Raw genomic sequence first — 21,541 nt, forward strand, 5'->3', positions numbered from 1 at the left:
CCCTCCGTCTCCCACCACTATCCCGCCTCCCTCCCTCGCTTGCTCATCTCTGATCTTCCCGGCCGCCCTCTCCACTTGGTCCACTTTGTTCCTCCTCTCTCCACGCTTGCTGCCTTCATTTCGATTCAGTTTTTCACTTTCCTTTGGCCACGTATGTCCTAAAAAAAAAACAATCACCGAAGACTCCTGATATGAGCCGCGGGGAGCGTGCGCGCCGAGGCGCTTACCTGCTCCCCCGCATTCCCCGCGTCGTCCCTGCATCTCCTCGCTCAGCCGGCCGTACTTTGCCCGTGGCTCCTCGGGAGAAACCCGCCTCCCGTGCTCATGGACCGTTCCTGGCTTTGCGCGCCACTTTTTTGAAGGCGCATCGGTATAAGTCCTCACATTTATTAATCCCAGCTCGAGCGTTCAATTTTTAATTCGCGCATTTATCGGTCTCATCCGTCCCCTCTTAAAACACCCTGCGCTTTCGTTTTCCATTTTAAATTTCGCTTTGAGGCGGCGCGCGCGCGCGTTTGCGAGTGCGTGCGTGCGGAGAGACGCTCTTCCCCGCGACGTCGCAGGGCTCCTCTGCGTCCGCTCCGTGCCCCGCCGCCCACGGCCGTGCCGCGACGGAACACGAGCCGCTCGCTTCTGGCGACATGACAAACCAAAAAAAACGAAGAATCCCAAAAGAAATCACGCACCCGCGTGGAACCTGTGGCGCTTTCCACCTGATGTGTGCGTTAACCTCGGCAAGTGCGCAGTGAGCGTTGCGGGAGACGATGGGTGGCGCGGTGTTGGATGAACGCGACGCTTCGTGTCCGCAGATTCTGTGCGACCCTTTGATCGTTGGGGCCGGTCGTCTACAGATTTTGGTCGCGCGTGGCAACACAACCCCTTAGACCAGAATGCCGTTGATATTTGATCGCCTTCATGAGCGTTATCGTGACCCCCATGTAAGAGACAGATGGACGCACAGACGGAGCTTAATGCAATTGCGTTTTCAACCTTATTTATAAAGTGTACAAAAAAGGATCATTAAATAATCACGTTGACATCGTTAGAAATATTTCAGGTTTTAACTTAGCCAGAGGATCAATTATCGTGTGTGGGTGAAAATTTTCTCCCTTCTAATTAAAAAAAAAAATCAAAAGCCAAATTGCAAATGTAATTAGACGTTTTCTCAGTGCCATTTAATTAGTCTGATGTCTTTCCGTGAAGGAAACACCTAAGTGAAAGATATATTTTTGGGTATTTTTGTATCCCTTGATATATTTTACCTGGGGCAATGTCACTTCTGTGCGCTATCAAGCACGGCGCGTAATTAAAACGAGCAGCGGAATTTGAATGAGGACAAAAAAAGGAGTGCTTTGTTGATCTCCGCACGACCTCTTGTGCGTTAAACTCGGAGGTTACATCTACAGAGGGCAGATTCCAGCGGAGCTCATCAGCGCACACCCAGACGTGCTATAGGGGAAATATCCTCTATTCTCACTTCAATTATTCATAAATTAAAGCATTCGCAATTTACATTTTCACCATAGAGCGGTGGTGGTGTATGTGTTATGTGTTCCGGTGTGGCTTTGTCAAGTCGAGTAGCAGTCAATTTTATTTCTGCTTAAAACCACGTGTGGCACCTTCCTGCCACAACTACTGCCACTCAAAAGGCGCCATCGTCGTCACGTGATCACTCATTCACATATAAACAGACCATTCTGTACGATGACAAAACAAAGATATGTACTCATCTTTTTGGTTCTTTCGGTAAAGTCACGTAAAATGGAAATAATAAAATAATAAAAATAAAACATAATAAAATAATTCTCACGACGTTTCGGCCACAACGCAAGCAGCCGTCCTCAGGTGACTTTACCGAAAGAACCAAGAAGATGAATCCCTGCAGTCACGAAAGCTTTAAATCGAAAGATATGTACAGTACTATCTATAGTTGTTTAAAATATAAAATGAAAAGCCAGTTGTGACTTTTAGCGACCGAAGTTGGATTCCCAGACATGGCTAAGAGTAGTGGAAGTGATGCCTGGACGTGTTCTCACCCCACCGCCCCCACCATCACTAAACTCGGACTCAGCAGCATTTCACTATCGTCATCGTCACAATAATAGTTGACTTGCTTATCCCAGGAAAGCCACACTGAATTGCAAGACTCTTTCTCAGGAAGGGTCTTGCGTTGGGTTTACTTTAAGTTGCTTTCAGCCGATGCACAGTGAATGTTTATTGTACACGTGGGAGGAGACCGAAGCAACCGGAGAAAGCCCACGCACGTTCAGGCGATGCGTCAACTTGCTGGACTGCATACTCTTAATTCCTTCGGTAAAGTCACGTAGGTAAAAAATGAAATTAAAATTAATAAAAAATGAAAACAATAAAATCACGACGTTTGCCTCCGAAAGGTCGTGATTGTATTGTTTTTTTATTAATTTTAATTTCATTTTTTGCCTACGTGACTTTACCGAAAGAACTAAGAGTATGAATCCTTGCAGTCACGACAGCTTCAAATCTAGAATTGCTGGACTGCCTTCTGGCGAGCCAGAGTACGGCACCACGACACCTGTGTGTTAGGATTGGGGATAGTTGAGTGTTGTATTTGTTTCTGTGTTTTTGTGATTTGTTTACCTTTCTTGTACTTTGCACTCCTGTCATGTGTTTGTATTGTGTTGTTGTTGTTGTTGTCGTAACGTTCTTACCCTCTCCGACTGGACGTATATGACAAATAGCTTCATAGCTCATCACGTTCCTCCACAGTGCCAGATTACAGGCTACATGCATAGCCACCTTCGGTCCAGTGAAGTATGGCCTTGTAACTCGCAAGGCATGCAGAGGCCAGTGATGCATGTGGCCAAATTAATTGGATTTTGCATGATGGTGTGTTTAATGAAATCAATATCAAACGTACATTATCGTTGATAGAGATTACATCACAGCCTTGGCATGGCTTATGGCAATGTGTGTTCCAAAGAGTGGGGAGTGGTAGTGCAACGATTAGCATGCTGCGGTATGAACCCGGCGACCCGAGTTCGATTCCCGCTCACGGCCAAAACCGGTGACGATTATCTGAACCGGTCCTGGGCCTTCCCTAGGTCGATTCAGCCTCAAATAAGTACCTGGTGCGATGTGTAAACATCGCCACTGGGGAGACAAAGGCGGCCGGACGTGATGTTGGCCACCCACTCCTTCGTGTTCCGTGCCGGCCTTCATAGGTGCTACACGCCAACAGCACTTGCTCCTGCAGTGCGTTAAGGCTATACGGGGGATCTTTGTCTGTGTACGTGCCATGAAGCGTTTGCTACGGATGTGTCGATCGGCACCCTGGATGCCCTTGAGAGCGAGACGTTCCCATTCAAGGGGTATTCCAGGTGCAATGTGTTGCCGAGTTCGTAGCGCGGTGTGCTGGCCGTTACACTACCGCTCCCCACACAAATACAAAGACAAAGATCCCCCGTATAGCCTGAACAGACTGTTGGAGCAAGTGCTGCACCTATGACGGCCAGAATGGCACACGAGGGAGTGGGTGGCCAGCACAACGCCCGACCGCTTTGTCTTCCCAGTGGCGATATTTACACACCGCACCAGGTAGTCATATGAGGCTGAGTCGACCAAGGGGAGGCCCCTGACCGGTTCAGATAATCGTCACCGGTGTTGGCCATGAGCAGGAATCGAACTCGGGTAGTCGGGTATCGTAGCGCAGCACGCTTAACCGCTACAACTCCCGCTCCCCACACAAATACAGAACACTTACACACACACGCGCATACACACACGCGCATACACACACGCATATCAAACGCATAATGACACATGTACATACATTTAAAATCCATAACTTACACTGTATGTATTTATACAATGAATATCACACCCAGTCACACACACAACAACAATAATAATACATCTTCATTACGCGAGTGCCGTGTGCGAATGGACGCCTCGGACGCCTCCCGTGCACGCCGCGTTCCATCCCAAGGGATTTTGCAGGTGAATATATTTCAATAAATTAAATCAAAAACAATCTTCCGAATATTCGCAAAGTAGACTGCCCGCCACCTGAGGTTTCTTCTTTTTTGCCGCGAATATTTTCCTCCCCGTCCTCTCTCTCTCGATCTTGACGACTTCTTGGCAAAACCCCAAAAAAAACTAAAATAAAAAAAAACTCTAAATAAATCCTGCACCGAGAGGCAAATGTGGTGAAGTGTTCAACCCGTAATTCCTTCATTAGTTTAATAGCGGAGAGTTCCGCCACGAGGTGGATAATTAGCAGAATGGCTGATTAGCAAACAATACGGATGAGAGATCGTGGTTGGGTTTTGTTAACGAGGGCCCTGTTAAGAGGAGAGGCCAAATCGTTAGCGTTACAGATGACTCTGGAGTTTGGCGCGTGCACGCCTCCGTGGGCGCCCACGTGTGTGTGTGTGTGTTGTGTGTCTTGTGTGTGTGTGCGCATGTTGTGTGTGTGTGCCTTGTGTGTGTGTGTGCGTGTCTTGTTGTGGTGTGTGTTGTGGATGTGTTGTGTGTACAGACGGCGGCGCATCAAGAAAGTAAGAGGAATGAAGGCGAGCAAACGCAGTATTATGTACACACATGAGTGGAGATTAACAGGTCTCTTTGGGGTAATTGGACTTTAAAATGTCAGGCTATTGCTCATAGGTTAAACAAAAAAAAGGGCAGGCTGCAGCCATGTGCAGATTGCTTTCTGCAGAAATTAATCTTCTGCCCATTATCACCCTATTTCTGTAGTTTTCGTCTCTCCAGTCTCTCTCCCCCCGCCCCTACCCCTAGTGATGTTATCCTGTTCCGTCCGTCCTCCACCATTATCTACTTATCCGTGGGTTATCTGCCCCTTCGATCACCCCGCATCTTTGTTTTGCTGTCCGTTGACAAGGTGCAACGCCATGGGCACGGCGCGGTTAGGAGCGGGAGAGAAGGAGGTGGTGTGTGTGTGTGTGGGGGGGGCATGTAGCCAGCTGCCCCACCGCCACCTCCCACACTGCCCCCCCCCCCCCCCATCTGCCGGCGACCCAGCGGTGAGCTCTGGGGAACAATTAATTGGATCATAGGATGACTCGCTCCGGCGCACCGATCATGCAGATCGGAGCTGGCACATTTAAAAGTTATTTGTGGTCGCACGGCGCGGTCGTGATTACGTTTTTTTTGCGAGCGCCCCCCCCCCCCCGCCGCGTTCGTGTTCGCTCCCAGCGTGTTGGCCGTGCCAGATTCGAACTCTCTATCCTGAAGCCCTCTCGTCGTGGCCACAGCAGCAGACCGCCGACGTTGTCATTTAGCGCCTGAATGTAATTCCCCGATGCTTGAGAATAGAATGATTTTTTGCACAACTCACAAAAACCCGAACTTTTTATATCTTCCGCAGAAGAAATTGACAGTTACACCAAATATTGCACTGGGAGTGGGCGGTCAATCGGTTAGGGCGGACATGTGACGGTCGGATTTCAGACATTGTACTGTGTTTGCTTGAAATGTACTACATTTCCAACGGTGGGGAGGGTGCAGGGAGGGATGCCTCCGCTACCCCTCGCCGTTCTCCGGAGGCCTTGCAGTCAGTGACGCCACCCCCCCCCCTCCGCTACATGATCACGGGGAGTGCATGTGCGAAGTGCCGCTACGGAGTCGCGTTCTAATAATTAAATAAATATCGCTCCGGGTGTGTTGCAGCGTTGGTCCCAAATTGCCCCGGTTATATTCCTCCGTGGTTGTCAGCCCTGCCAGGTTGACCCCGTGTTCATCTGCACAGCTGCGCGGTGTTAACTCACTTTTCTACACCTCCGCCTGCCACCTCAACACGCTCGCACACTCAGGCACACTTGTGACTCCCTCTGCCCCTCTCTCATCTCCACCTCTCTGTCTCGCTGTCTTCCCATATCTGTCTGCACCCCCCCCTCTACCTAGTGAAACGTGCCTTCAATAAGGCACTAAGAATTATCGTGGCATTTAGACAAAGGAAGGTCGTATTGTTTGCTGCTGTCTGGGCCGAGGGTTTGTCAGCGAGCCGGCATGCGCCACCGCAAACGTACAGGGAATCCCGTTATTTTTTTTTGCACCTCTTCTCTTTAATACGACGTTTTTTTTGTTTCCACGCGTGCCGCCGGAAGCCCAATTAAGACCTTGTAATCACACCTGCCTTAACGTGCAGCCTGTAAAGCGATCGTTAGCACGGAAACGAGCGGGCGCAGCGCAACTTAACGCCAGTCCGCATCCTGGCTCGCGTCAACGGCGCTTCCTTCGCTCGCGGGCGGACAGACAGCGCCGGGCGGATTGTGGGTAATCCATCAAGGCAGGGAGCGAAGATTTTCTCCGCGGGTTTTTTCGAAAGGGAATTAACAAATGATTCACCTACGGGCGGCCATTTAAGGCCTGATGATTCGGGGATCAGCTTCTTATGGGAACACTGCGCCTTTTCAGGCGGTTTAAGTTGACTGCCGAGATTTAATTACGTAGCAATTCCACTGTCGAGGAGGTAATCTATTCCCGTTATGCATAGACTGAGCATTTCCTTTATGTTTGAGCCATCGGTGTGATCTTTTCATCCACGAATCGATTGATACGTTAACTCCCTCGCTGCACTGTGGTCCTTTTCAAGTTTCACTGGCGATACAAATTGAAAAGGAAAGGAGGAAAAAAATTGCACGCACACAAACGCATGACAAATACACACACACGCGCGCGCGCTCACACATGCACGATAAACACATGCCCACACGCACACAAACGCATGACAAACACACACTCGCGAACACACACACGCACGTGCGAGCATGCTCCCGTTCAATAGCTCATTTTAATAAGCACACCACGTCCCGCGGCATTTTCATAGCGCGGCATTATATTTTTTTACGATTTAAATACCCCCGCATAACTGTTGGGATTATTTCATAAGCCCAAGTTGGAGGGCACTCTTGAACAAAGGCCGCGCCACACTCTACACACTCCACACACACGAGTGTGGAGTCGATGTTCATCACAATCGTCTCACTCCGCTACACCGTCCGCAAACGGAGCGATGCGCTTAGATCAGGAGGCGTTCGCGGACGATGAACGAGCGTCTACGTACGTGGAAGGAAACCGGAGCCATACGTGCGAGGGGGCAGCACTCTCTAATGCCTTCGCAGATGGAACCGATGGAGATTAGTCCACATTTGCTGTTCCGCTTGGTCTTGATGACCCAGGGTATGGCACCCACCTTGCCTCCACGGTGCTAGATTACGGGCCGCGTGCAGCGTAGCCACCGCCGCCCGGCGCATTGCGAACTAACCTCAGAAATTTCGATTTAAAGCTTTCGTGACTGCAGGGATTCATCTTCTTGGTTTTTTAGGTAAAGTCACGTAGAATGGAAATAATAAAATAATGAAAATAAAACATAATAAAATAATTCTCACGACGTTTCGGCCACAATGCAAGCAGCCGTCCTCAGGTGAAGAACAGGTCTGTCGAGTGCATTCAGACTCTTTCTTCTCGACAGACCTGTTCTTCACCTGAGGACGGCTGCTTGCATTGTGGCCGAAACGTCGTGAGAATTATTTTATTATGTTTTATTTTTATTATTTTATAATTTCCATTCTACGTGACTTTACCGAAAGAACCAAGAAGATAACCTCAGAAAGTCTGTAGATGCTGCTGGATAGGCCTGCTAAAGATGTTAGAAATATCATGAGATGAGTTACTGAGTATTAACTCGTAGGGGCGCCACGGTGGCTAGGAGATGTTAACTACCTCGCCTGGTATACAGGAGGTCGTGGGTTAAATCCCCACCCCGACCCTGATGCCTGTACCTTTTCAAAGTTTGCATGTTCTTCCCATGTTCGCGTGGAATTTTCTCCGGCCCTCTGGTTTTTTCATCCACATTTAGAAACATGCGTTTTAGAGTATTTGGCTGCTATCCATTTAAACGTAATAAACCACTTTAATTTGTGGCCAGGTCGCTTCTGAAAATAACTATATAGCTCAATGGGCCTTATCTGGTTATTTGTAGATTAGTTTGAACTCAAGCAGGATCCTGCTAACACCCGGAATCACGCCGCAAGTCAATTGGTCCCAAGTAGTCAAGGTCAGAGGGGTTTCCTGTTAACCAAGTGAGCATTGAGGCACTGGTGCTTACCTCGCATCTACAGCCCCGAGCCAGTTGTGGAAATTTTGCATTCTTTGATGGGGGCGAGTCTATCCGTAGGATAGCCACTGCTGACTTCCCCGCGAAATTGAAATGCTTTTATCGACCCCTGGCGAGATCATGGGCTGAGTCAACCCCCAACCAGGAATTGATCTGATGGCCCGACCACTGAACCACGTGGCTCGTACAGTGAAGTAATAATAATAATGATACTTTAATTTTATACAGCGTCATTCATGCTTAATGGAATCCCATAACGGCTGCACATTAATTATATATAAGGACCAAATCCCATAAGCAGCCACTACTGAGCAAATAAAAACCCTACAACTACCACGCAAAACAAAAAAAATAAACTCTTTAAGAAATGGCACCGAGACAAAAAGCACAAGTAGAGCTTGGATGCTCCACTGGTGAGTGTGGGGGGGGGACCTTGCAGATCCTCCCGGTGATCTAACCAATGACCAAGAGCCGCCATTCAATTGTAGGCCGCCCCCCGCTTCCACGGCGTGATTGGTGCCACGCGCCACCGCTCGCCTCCACTAGCCACCACGTGCCATCGTGCGCCACCGCTCACCTCCACTAGCCACCACGTGCCATCGTGCGCCACCGCGCGCCACCACTCGCCTCCACTAGCCACCGCGTGCCATCCTGCGCCACGGCGTGTCATCGTGCGCCACCGCGTGTCATCGTGCAACACCGCGTGTCATCGTGCGCCACCGCGTGTCATCGTGCGCCACCACGTGTCATCGTGCACCACCGCGTGTCATCGTGCGCCACCGCGTGTCATCGTGCGCCACCGCGTGTCATCGTGCGCCACCGCGTGTCATCGTGCGCCACCGCGTGTCATCGTGCACCACCGCGTGTCATCGTGCACCACCGCGTGTCATCGTGCGCCACCGCGCGCCACCGCTCGCCTCCACTAGCCACCGCGTGCCATCGTGCGCCACTGCGTGCCATCGTGCGCCACCGCGTGTCATCGTGCGCCACCGCGTGTCATCGTGCGCCACCGCGTGCCATCGTGCGCCACCGCGTGCCATCGTGCGCCACCGCGTGTCATTGTGCGCCACCGCGTGTCATCGTGCGCCACCGCGTGCCATCGTGCGCCACCGCGTGTCATCGTGCGCCACCGCGTGTCATCGTGCGCCACCGCGTGCCATCGTGCGCCACCGTGTGTCATCGTGCGCCACCGCGTGTCATCCTGCGCCACCGCGTGTGGTTTTATTAAAAGTTTCTGTGATGTCCTCTCGGGTGCGTGTGTGCCATTCAGGGGTCACACGCTTGCGTTCCGTTAATGTATTCCCGGCACGCCCAGCTCGCTGATTCCCTTCCAGCGCATCTGTTCAGCGCTTCGGTGTCCTTTAAAAATAATGCCAGGAATTCTGAGAACTGGTCGGCCCAATTTAGGGCAGCCGGGATGCCGAATTGTACCAGGAAGACCTAGTTCTGGACAGCGTAGCATCAGCCTCTCTCTGTCTGGGCCATCTCGCCAGACTGTGTGATGCGGCTGCTTCTGATGCTGCTGCTGATGCTGCCATTGTGTGATGTTTCGCAAAGTAGAAAAAGTAAATGTTTAAATTTAGAAGCGTGCATTTTTCCGGTCCATCTGCCGCTTGCTCAGAGCATGATTTGAACAGAAGACGCGATCGCTGGAAGGTTTAAGTGCAGCATTAATGCGCATCAGCAGGATACTGGCAAATTATGTTGTCAACAAACTGCAGACCTTGTTAATAACATTACACTTGAAGCACACAGCTAGGCCCTCCCGAGTCTAATTGGCGCAGCGTAATTGTTTACCCTGCCGAGAAAATAGGGTTAAATTCATTAAGTTTTCAGGTAATTTCATTTGATGACTTTTTTTTGAGTCTTGACAAATTTGTCTTTGGTGTTTATGAAATTACACGTGTACATCTGTGACTGCGAGGCTTAATTGGATGGGCCTTAATTGTGTGACCGGCACGAGGCCCCCCCCCCCATCGGACTAAAAGGCGTTCCTCACAACGGCCCAGTGGACATTAAATACTTTAACCCTCTCCTGCTCGTGGCTCGCCATCGCTAAGGGCAGCGTGAGCCCGCCACGGCGACAAACGCAGGTTAATTAAGAACCGCGCCGCGACGAGGATACGTCCACAATTAAATTAACAGCTGCATAAACACCTCTTCTCGGACGCAGCAGCTCGTCACAACCCACAGTGTCAAGTGTTTGATAATCCGATATGAGCTTCCTAACCGTGCGCCTAAAGAGTTTTTTTTTTTAAATCTCCCATTATAGAGAATTGATTTTTACAGTCGGGGGGCTCGCACGGTCGTTTGCCAGTTTAGGGGTCGGCGGTGCACGTCAGCCGATGGCGCCACGCGCGCCCGAGCCTTCCAGAGGGCCCTCTCTGCGGCGGTGTACCACCTCGTCCTTGTGTTCAAGGGCCTGCGCACGGCGGGGTTAAAGATCGTTACCTTCCTGCAAGCAAAAAAAACAATTATCCTGACTTGGCTTCACGTAAAATTGCTGAAATTAGGAACCGTTAACCGGCTTGGGCTAATGGGCGCTGAGGCAGTAATGAATGAAATTAAGCATGCTTATGCGATTAGCAGGCAAGGTGAGCCGCTATAGATTTGTGCCCACGCTCAGAATTATGTCAACAACGGCAATTTGGCGTCACGGCGAATGCTAATCAAGACGGTTTCACATTTTATTTACCTTTCTCTTGTCCTCCAAAATAGCACGGAGCGATGTTGGGCTGCCACCGGTCGCTTTGTCGCCTTTTGACTCATAAACTAATTCGCGTGATTGCGGAGAAAGAAAGTTTGGAGATGATATTCGCGGGCGTGCGCCCAGGTAACCGCGCTGTGATGGAACGTGGGGCGCGGGGGGGGGGCTCACTCGCGACCGGGGGCACGGCGCTGGCTGCCTCGCCATGCTGTGCATCGTTTGTAACGATTTTGACCCTGTGTCACGTTTGTTGGTGTCTGTCAATATTTGCCAGAGTCGATGAGCCGGCCGTTGAGAGAATGCAGTGCTGGGACTGTGTCACAGCCCCCTATTTATGTGGCCTCCGCGGCAGCAAACGGCTGGCAGAGTGATGGCTGCTCTGAGCTCCCAGCACAGTGACCCTGGTTGGATTCCATCGTCCGTTATAGTCGAGGGTCTCCTTGAGGTCAGCTTGGCCTGAAATGAACTCTCAGTAAGCCACCCCCACCGCCCCCCACCCCGGACGAGGGGCGTTGATGGTAACGGTGTTCTGCTGCTGGGGAACTGTTTCGTGAGCTGCGTGCGCGATCACCAGTGGCGTGTCTGCTGTGCTTCCGTCTGCAGTGTCGCATTCTCACGATTGCGAGGCGCACCGACTCCCGTGATTTCATTCGGGTACAAGTTAGAGGTGCATTCTACAGTCCAGTGGCTGTGCGTGCATGTGCGTGCGTGCGTAAGTGGGTAGCGGCGGCACGGTGGTAAACGCGCTGCGCTACGAACCCCGCGACCCAAGTTAGATCCCCGCTGACGGTCAACACAAGTGACTATTATCTGAACTGGGCCTCCCCTAAGTCGACTTAGCCTGAAATGAGTATCTGGTGCAGTATGTAATCATCGACACTTGGGAGACAAAGGCGGGCGGACGGTCTTTATATGTGCGATTCCCTAACAACACTTGCCCCAACCAGTCTTTTAAGGCAACACAGGGGATCGTTGTCTTTGTGTGTTTAAGAGACTAGATCTATTTAACTCAATTGACACGAGCACAAATTTGAGGTGTGTCATACTTTCCGGATGAATCTTATGAACCCGGAGAACACGGTGGTTGGCACCGTTATGAACGCGTTTATATCCGGCTGCAAATTTACAACGCTTCTGCCCATCGTTACTTTTGTGACATCCGCTGAGAACGTCGCCGGAGTCTCGCGCCGTGCTGATATCGCGCGGACGTGCGACCACCGGCGACGTTTGGTGTTGACGCAGAGGAGCTCGGGAGCCAGCCCCCTTTTCCCCTCTGGGTCAGAAATCAGCCGAACTTTTGACGCAGCGCCAAAGCAGATCATCCTGAGACTCGAATCAGGCCACCAAAGTCCTGTCATCGCATATCACTTTTTTTAACGCAAGGTAGCCGCAGCCTGGGCAGACCTGACCCCTGTCATGCCCTCGCTTGGTCTGGTGGTCAATTAACTCCTGACAGGGGCTTGCGCTGAAGCAGCTGCTGCTGCGGCACCGTGGTTGTCAGGACGGGATGAGTAGCGGTGTCCTCAAGTTCACGCGGTGCCCGCTTATCCTGGTGGCGGTGGCAGCGGCGGTGCCTTCCATCTCAAGAGATGCTGCCGTGGAGTAATGGTTAACGTGCCGAACTTGAAAAGCAGCGGTATAATTAGATACGCCACAGTTAGTGGATCGGCAGCTCGCGTGTGTTGTGGGGGAGAGTGTGGATAGTGCCACCTCTTCCAAGCAGTCGAAGGCCAGTGTGGAAGAGTAGGCCAAAAATATCTTCCAGAGGGTCTGTCTCGAGCTGTAGCGGAGGCCTTTCCGTCAACAAAGGTATCAGCAATCAATTGCGGGGCTGCACCTTTATCGTCTTATCATTGGGTTTCAGGGGTCCAGGTTGACGGAGCGGCCTCCCCCCCCCCCAACCGCCAGCGCCGTGCTCGCGCGCGCTCCCACGGCGAGGTGTCGGGCAGCTCGCTCCCATAACGACCGAGATCGGCCCAAAAAATGTTGGGAAATATCCGACGAGTGTAATTAGGGTTTCTTTGTGCCGAGCGCGTGTGCCGCGTGGCATGTTTCTGCAGATGATGTGTTTCCATGGAAATGCAAATCCTCGCTCGCGTTGTGCAACGCAGAAGCCTGAGCATGTCGGCTGCGAGTGACCTCCTGCCGCTCGGCTGGTTCACCTCATCACGAGGTTTCGATCGTCAATCACTCTATTAATTATTCTAATCAGAGAGGAGGCTCCTGAAAACACATCTTACCAAACCAATCAACAATGTTGTTGATTGCCTCTAAATAATGAGCTCCCTAGACTCATTGCTACGGCGGCGTAACGGTCAGCGGCGTACTGGACTCACCTTCCAGAGGTCACCGGTTCGATTCCATTTCCTGCGGCGTGGCAGTTGACATTATGGGCAAGTCTTTTTTTTAAAGGTTGCATGTGATGGGTTAAAGAGTGGGTCCCGTCCATCTTTTATAATACATCTGGCCCACGCCGTATACAGTCGGCCTTTGCAGTACACCACCGAGAGGGCCTTGTGCCAGCGGCGGTGCGAGCGAGCGATTGCAGGGCCGCACCTTAACACTTCCTCTCGTGCCACTCGGGGGGGGGAGGAAATCACTCTCCCACCCAACTCCTTTTGCGTGCCCGCCGTTTTCTGAATCCATTGTGGCGCAAGGTTGCCGGCGCTCGTCGGCACGTCGTACTCCTCTCCCCCGCTTCGACCGTTGTGAAGATATTTCCGTCGGGCGAATGACCCCGGGGAGCCGCGGGCTTCCATCCTGCCAGCGCAGGTGACCGTGACGTGTCACGGCCGCACCAACAACCCCCTCCCCCCACTGCGATATTAAAGCCGGCGCCTAGCGAGACGGATTTTTTGCGTAGATGATAGCGAGACGTGTAACGCTACGTGCAGAACAACAAATTAACACGTGGGGTGCAGCGGACAGCTCCTGCGGAAGCCTCGCCGCGACTCTTATTTAAATATATAGCGAGTTTGGACAGTTTCATTATTCTTTTTTTTTAAACAGGAAATAATGTAAAGCAGCCTGCTAAAAAGATCAATTTGTACGTTGTCAAGGCACGTGTCAAAGGCAGCCACCTGAAAATTAATGCACCTGAAGCGTTCAGGTTGGGAAACGGTGTTTCTTGATGCCTTATCAAAACATGGAACATTAATTTAGTTGCTAACGGTTCCCTTTTCGTGAACATTATTCTATCAGGCGTAGAGGCGGAGGAGAGTGGGTCACAGTGACGTCCCCGCTCTGTGTTTGAGGAGCGCGCGTGACGACGGCGGTGCTCGGTTTCTCCCGGCATAAATCATTTTTTTGTTGTTTATGAAATTCCGCTCGGATTTCACTTACAGTGTAAACTATATACGGATTAGGACGCATTTTCCGAAGATTTGGTTGGGGGCGGGGGGGGTGACAGTAAATAACAAGCCACTTCTAAGCGCGACCTCGCGCTCTCGGATTTGTATTCATTTCGGAGTCTTTGTTAATCAGAAGGAATGGGCTCGCAATGAATTCTTATTCATCTTAATAAACCGTAAGTGCCCGTGCTGTGTGCACGCGCCCGTTTCCGGACCGGTGAATTAAACCCTTAATAATCCATTAGAACCGCCAATCAGCCGGATACTGCTTTGGCGAGAGTTGCTCATCGCAGAGGTGGGAACGCGCCCGCTAAGTGTTCAGCCCATTATAACACTTCAATGCTTTACAAACACTTGCTCATGCTTAACCTTTATTGACCTTCCAATTCACCGTACCGTGCCCTACTTCTCTCTGCGATCGCTTTTTTTCGGCTTAACGGCCTGGGCTGACCTGGAGGGACGGGGTAACGGAGCGAGGTCACCGAGGTGGGATGGGAGCAGGAGAGCCGGATATTCTCGCTTAGATGGGGGGGCGTGGGGTTGGGGGACATGGGGTGGTGTGGGGGCTACGGTAATGAAAGCAAAGGAGGTCAGAGGTCACGTTGTGCGGGGTCAGGAGTCTCGGGCCAAAAGGTGAGACAACCCCGAGTGCCCTTCCCCCCCCCCCCCCTCGTTGCTAGCGCACGTGAACCCACGGCTGATCGAGCGCGGTGTAAAATCTGAACGTGGGTCGGTTGGTGAAGATCTGTGCAGAGATTGGTTCAGATGAGGTCAGTCGGTGTGTGACGGGTCTTTTGTGGAGAGATGTGTGGTGGGCGGAGGTAGCGGTGGGGGCGGGGAGAGGATGTTTCAAGCGGTGGCGTTACACGGCGTGACATTTTTGGGAGGTTATTTTTATTTATGATTATTATGATTTAGTCTTTGCCGTCGTGGTCGGCTGGTCAGGAACGCCGCGCACGTTGTAGAGGGGGCGGGCGTGGGCGGCCGTGCGCGTGCCGGGTGGCTCGAGACCGATTTCCTTGTCGGGGAACCGAGCCGAGGGACCTTCCTTGAGACGCCGGGTTCAGGCCCCAGGGGAGGACCAATCAAAACAAACGCCGTCCGGGCCGTCCGGGAAAGGCTTGCCACGCGCGGCGACGGCTGCCGAGTTTGATGGGCTCGCCGCGGTCACCGATGGCTGCGCGGGGAAGACTGCCTCTTCGGGATCGGTGTTTTGCGCTCTCGGCTTTTGGTTGAAATTTGTGCGACAGGTCATTTTTTTTTTTGCACCGCCTCTCGCAAACCGGCCACGCGTGGACCCCCATGGGCGCCGAGGCGAAAGCTCTGCTGGGATGGAGGTGCTCACTCCGGCGACGGGAGGGGGGGAGGGCTGAGTCCTCGCTGCGGGGTGCCGAGGGCCCCCCCCCCCCCATGACTGCCACGAATTTTTTGCTGCTTCGCCCGTTTTTTTACGGTGCCGGGTGATCGTAATGTGAAAGGAAAAAGAGCAAGCACGTTCGGAACAGTCGTGCGTACGCGTGGATTCTGTCACGCGTTCCAACGGGGCCTCCGTCCTGGGGTGGGGGGGGGGTGTTGACTGAGCAATGATGACGTCACGTTGCAAGTCGTACGGTAAGGTGACGTCACGCGTCAAATGTGACGACGCGACTTCGGGAGCGGAGGCGATCACGTGACGCGTGACGTAGGGCGTCTTGCCTGGCAGGGCGAATACTTTTAGCGCTGCTTTTTTTTGCGCTATTTGTTTTTTTGTTACGACCCATTGATTGAGTTTGGCCTATATTCTAACGGGCGATTCCCTAAGTAAGATCACAACTTATTTTTTTTTTAAATCTTTATATTTTGACTTCAAACTTTCGTGACTGCAGGAATTCATATTCTTGATTATTTCGGTAAAGTCACGTAGATAGAAAATTAAAATAAAATAAAAAAATAATAAAAAAAAAACCACGACTTTGCGATCGAAACGTCGTGGGTTTTTTTTTGCTTTTTAGTGAAAAAAAAATTCTATCTACGTGACTTTACCGAAAGAACCAATAATATAAATTCGTTTCTATGGTGTTCATTTTTACGAGAGGTATCACGTCCCCTCTCCCTCCCCCCCGGTTCTACCGCATTGGCTCTTTCAACCTTGGCGTGAAAGCCCGCGGATTGCGAATCGAACACGAGGAGACCGCCGGCCGGACTCGTTAAGGGGGGGCTGCTGGGAAACGCAAAGCGAAGGTTGCAACGGGCGTCTGCTCGGACTACGCGGGCACAGCATCAGGACAAATAGCACGTCGCGGCATTCATCTCGCGACGCAGCCTGCACGCCATTCCCCACATCCTGCCGTGTCAGCGGACCCTCCTCACGGATGAAAGCAATATTATTTGGACTCGAAAATGTCAGTTGTCTGATTGCAGCGAGCGTCGAGATGTCTACCCGGACCCCATCCTTATTTTATACTTTCCCCCCGCCGCCACCGCCCACTTTGTAATTTCTCTCCCGGTCATTTCATTTTCAATACGGTAGCAATCCTGCGGGATGGGAGACGCGGGCACAAATTTTTTTTTTCTTTCTTACGCCCACGAATACCTCAAGCGACACTTAATCTGTTTTGTGTGCCGAGCGCGCGCGGTATTTGCGATTAAGTTTCACGAGGTAAACCCTTGCGCATTTCCCTTAAATATACACATAAACTGATCTGTCTTCTTTTGGCCTCCTTGTTTAAAAAAAAGGAATAAGATCATAAAATGTAAGTAAGCACGTGTCAGATGAGATTACATCTTTATTAATCACAATAAAGTTTACCCGCCAGCGTCTCGGGATTAACTGATGAAAAGGATGAATATTAAACATTCATACGCGTTGGCGTCGCAAACAAAGGAGCTTTTGGCCTGTAGGTCTTCTCTGCATATATTTCACTTTAAAGCTGTGTAAGAGGCGGTTATGAGTTAATGAAATGCAGGGACACATCTCATTTCATCTAATCTAGGGGAAGCGAACACTAAAACCTCGCGTGCGTGTGTCTGAGTGTCTGTGTGCGCGCGCGTGTGTCTTGAGTGTGTGTGTGTGTATCTCTGTGCGTGTGTGTCTTGAGTGTGTGTGTGTGTATGTCTGTGCGTGTGTATCTTGAGTGTGTGTGTGTATGTCTGTGCGTGTGTGTCTTGAGTGTGTGTGTGGCGGCGGTGGCGGTAATTCTAGGCTCAGTCTCATGAAAGGTGCTATTTAAGTTTCTGCCCTCCGGATGGAAGCGCTATGCCGACCTAACTGCGATGCTCATATGCGCGTGTGTTTTTATTTTATGAACCGAGAATAAAAATGGAAAAAAAGTTTTGAGAACAGGATATTAAAACTGTTCCGTCACTCGCTTCCACTGCGTCGCTTCTCAATACAGCGGCTCGGAGCGTTCAATGTGCTTTTTCTCAGATAAACCTAAGGTAGTTGGCGTGGATTTAAGTGCCGCGCCTCGCCTGTGGTATCCACCGCTCATAGCCCACTTGCTAAAGGCCCACGCTGGTCAGGTGCTAACGCAATAGGATGATAGGCATTCCAAACGTATAAACCCACTGGGCAGCGTGAAAAACGTTAAGACGATTAAAAGCGTATTTAAATACTGTATTAAAATTGATGTCAACATTGCGCCCGGCTTAAATAAGCATTGGGAGCAACGCAGGCCTAAACCAGCGGTGGGAATCAATAATAGTTTGAATGCCTTTTGAAAAATCCACTGCTGGATGAAGGCTGCCCTGCGCTGTGGCAGTTCATTGGGCTGATTGATCATACCTCATCCCGCTGGTTCGTGCCTGGACTCAAACATCATCGGGTTCATCGTGCGGTGCGCTAACCACGGCACAAAACATCAGCTGAAAACGAAGGTTTTGTGTGCTCCGTAGACAAAATAGAATACACTGACCTCTGTTCTGTATCTCCACCTAAAAATATGCTTTCAATCATTCGACCTTTTGGTCTTCAAGAATTAAATAATCCAACAGCATTTGTTTAACCGGACGTGTTGTAGATTGGTTTCGACCTTCTGGCTCGCATCAGCTGAGTTGGATTGGTGCACAAACTAAACTCCTTATTGACCGTGGGCGGTTAGAAGCGATGCTGACCTGGTCAGTGGAAGGTTGGAAGCGATGCTGACCCGGTCAGAGCCGCCGCGGACTGACTCGCCACATCTTCCACCGATTCGCGGGCAGCATCCACAGCGTCCAGAAGCTGGAACGCGCCCCGCTCGCTCACTCACTCCTCGCAGCGCACCGGTGCCCGATCGGGCTACCTGACACGGTCCCTCCGCCCTCTCCGCAGACGAGGTGGCGCCCTACTTCAAGACGGAACCGGCGCCGCTGCAGACGCACCTGGAGGGAAACCGACTGGTGCTCACATGCCTGGCCGAGGGCAGCTGGCCCCTGGAGTTCAAGTGGCTCTTCAACGGACGTGAGCTCACCGGATACTCCTCCGAATACCGGTACGTCACGCGCGCCCGGCAATGGACGGATTCAGGTGGTTGGGGTTTGGGGGTTGGGAGTGAGGGTGGTTGGGGGGTGGGAGGGGAGGGGGCAATATAATTTCACAATGTCCTCCAACGTGGTTGGGTATTTTATGAGCAATGGCGTGACTTCCACGTTCCTATGGCAGGGGCAAGTATCTCCATAGGACAACCTTTGTTGACTTCCCCACAAACTAGGAGTTATTTAATGGACCTCAGACGGATGGAGGGATGATGGGATTGGGGAAACCCCAACCAGGATTTGAACTCTCAACCTTCCATAAACGTGGACAAATTTCTATCTAAATAGTTGAGTCCTAGTTGGTTGCCATACATACCATGCAGAAGAAGAAAGGCACTTTATGATCATTCTCATGATTACCCACATCTCCAAAGCATTCAAAACGTACATCTGCCCTAATGGTGCTGGCCAAGTGGTATCAGCAATGATTAATCCATTGCTGGATGAAGGCTGCCTCCCCCCCCCAAGTCGTCGCAAGCTCTCGTACCTTGTGATGACGTTTGCGTTCCCCAAACAGGGCCGTGACTCCGTCGTTCCCATCATTTGTCTCATTTACCCTTCTGTCGGCGCGCTCTACCCAAGCCCATACTTATTTTTTTACCGGCCGACGTAGACAAACCGAAAACATCGATTCGTACATAGGCAATGCGATGCATGTATCGTGAGCTCCAGAACCGATATTGTCCAATCAGTGTTCCCCCTCCCCCACCGTTGGTCTCCTTGGAAGTAGCGATTGCAAGGATGAATCGGTGAATTGATTAAAATCTCTTCTTAACGCCCATGATGCATGCGCTGAATCGAGCCGCCAAGAACACGTTCCTGCCTGCACGCACCGCATGAACAAACAAACTAAATTCATCTGCGTGTCGTTACCGCGACCCCTGAACTGCGACCCTGAACTGCAACCCTGAACCACGACCTTGAACCGCGACCCTGAACCGCAATCCTGAACCACGACCCTGAACCGCGACCCTGAACCGTGACCCTGAACCACAACCCTGATCCACGACCCTGAACCGCGACCCTGAACCGCGACCCTGAACCACGACCCTGAACCGCGACCCTGAACCGCGACCCTGAACCGCAATCCTGAACCACAACCCTGAACCACGACCCTGAACCGTGATCCTGAACCACGACCCTGATCCATGACCCTGAACCGCGACCCTGAACCACGACCCTGAACCACGACCCTGAACCATGACCCTGAACCGCGACCCTGAACCGCGACCCTGAACCGCGACCCTGAACCGCGACCCTGAACCGCGACCCTGAACCACGACCCTGATCCACGACCCTGAACCACGACCCTGAACCGCGACCCTGAACCACGACCCTGAACCACGACCCTGAACCACGACCCTGAACCGCGACCCTGAACCGCGACCCTGAACCATGACCCTGAACCGCGACCCTGAACCGCGACCCTGAACCACGATCCTGAACCGCGACCGTGAACCACGACCCTGAACCACGATCCTGAACCACGACCCTGAACCGCGACCCTGAACCGCGACCCTGAACCGTGACCCTGAACCGCGACCCTGAACCACGACCCTGAACCGCGACCCTGAACCGCGACCCTGACTCGAGTTCTGGAGGCGGCCACCGTTCGTCGCGCCCGCGATGTACCGGGCGTGGAATGTTCCATCAAAACAAAAATCACCCGTCTCATCTGACCTGACATTCAAAGCCGAGTCAAGCGGCCGATGACATTCGCCTGTGGATTCTAGGATTGCAGATTCCACCGGCTTGCGTAATGTTAACCGTAATGCGTGGGGGTTTTAAATGTGGCTTGGGTCGCCAGCCTAATCTCTGAAGTGGCTCTTAAAGAGGCCATGCGGAGAGAGTATGTGTGTGTGTGTGTGGATTAGCGGTGCTCTACCGAGTGTGGTGAAACTGTGTGCGTGTTTCTTTGGGGAAAGTCGGAGTGAGTTGACTGAACAGCGAGGGATTGGAAGAAGCCCTCCTGTGCCTCGCTCCTAGGTTGTTCCCTGCCAAATCTGATCGCGCCTCACTGTGATAGGAACCTGTACGGTAATGGAGTGCAGCTCTTACTGAGACGGGCAAAAAAATTGAAGAGGACACACATATATAGATATAAAGAAGGGAAGCAAATGTTGTACGCTTCTTCTAAAAGCAAGTGCTAACGTCAAATGCCATTGTTGTAAAATACTAAGTGTGTCAACTTTGGTAGCGGACAAGTTTCCCCAGAGCTTGAGACAGGCTTTTATTAACTGCCACCTGCGCCTAAATCGGACTGGACACATTCCGGGAAATGTTTTCCCGCAGTCAGATGCAGTTTGCGCAGGCGAAGCGGCGCGAGATTCCATCATCGTCGCCACCACAGCCACCGCCGCCGCGTTCCCCATGATTGGAATGCTTATTGCACGGATCGTGCCGCGCAACCACAAACTAATGCCCGCTCACGAGGGGCTCCGCGCGCTCACGCTCGTCGCTTTCACTACAAATTACTTCTGGTAACCTCTGCTCGGCGTGCCCACAGTGGGAATTTTAATTTTTCATTCGCAAACAAGGCGCTGTAATTGACATCGGTTATTACCCCGCGATTCCGCATCGCCCGTCTCGTCGAATTAGCACCGGGAGTCCATGAATAATACACGTGTCCGCAGCCGAGCCTGCCATTTCCTGCTGCTTTAAATGCGGTCCGAACACGTTACTACCGGGAGTAGGATGACACGCTCGTTGCGTGCGCGCGTGGCGTGGTATCGGGTGGTTGGTGGCCTCGTTGAAGTGTCGCGATTGCGGTCTAAACGCCGCTGCGTTACCAATGGCGGCGACGCTCGCCTTCCCTGCGCGATCGCTGTCCACTGCTCCATTGGCCGATTCGTCCCGAGTTCCTTGCACAATCCCTGT

General features: G+C 51.8%; 1 protein-coding gene across 1 annotated transcript in view; it reads left to right on the top strand.

Annotated features, from left to right (window-relative positions):
- The window catches only part of LOC133345990 (protein sidekick-2-like), a 306,122-nt gene that overhangs the window by 195,828 nt on the left and 88,753 nt on the right, over positions 1-21,541 (top strand). The window contains 1 exon segment of the mRNA XM_061557213.1: positions 18,462-18,621. Within this exon segment, the coding sequence (XP_061413197.1) occupies positions 18,462-18,621 (160 nt within the window).

This window comes from Lethenteron reissneri, chromosome 3 (genome assembly GCF_015708825.2).
Source record: "Lethenteron reissneri isolate LAM-NWPU_2019-01 chromosome 3, ASM1570882v1, whole genome shotgun sequence".
In the NCBI taxonomy this organism is placed as follows: Eukaryota; Metazoa; Chordata; class Hyperoartia; order Petromyzontiformes; family Petromyzontidae; genus Lethenteron; species Lethenteron reissneri.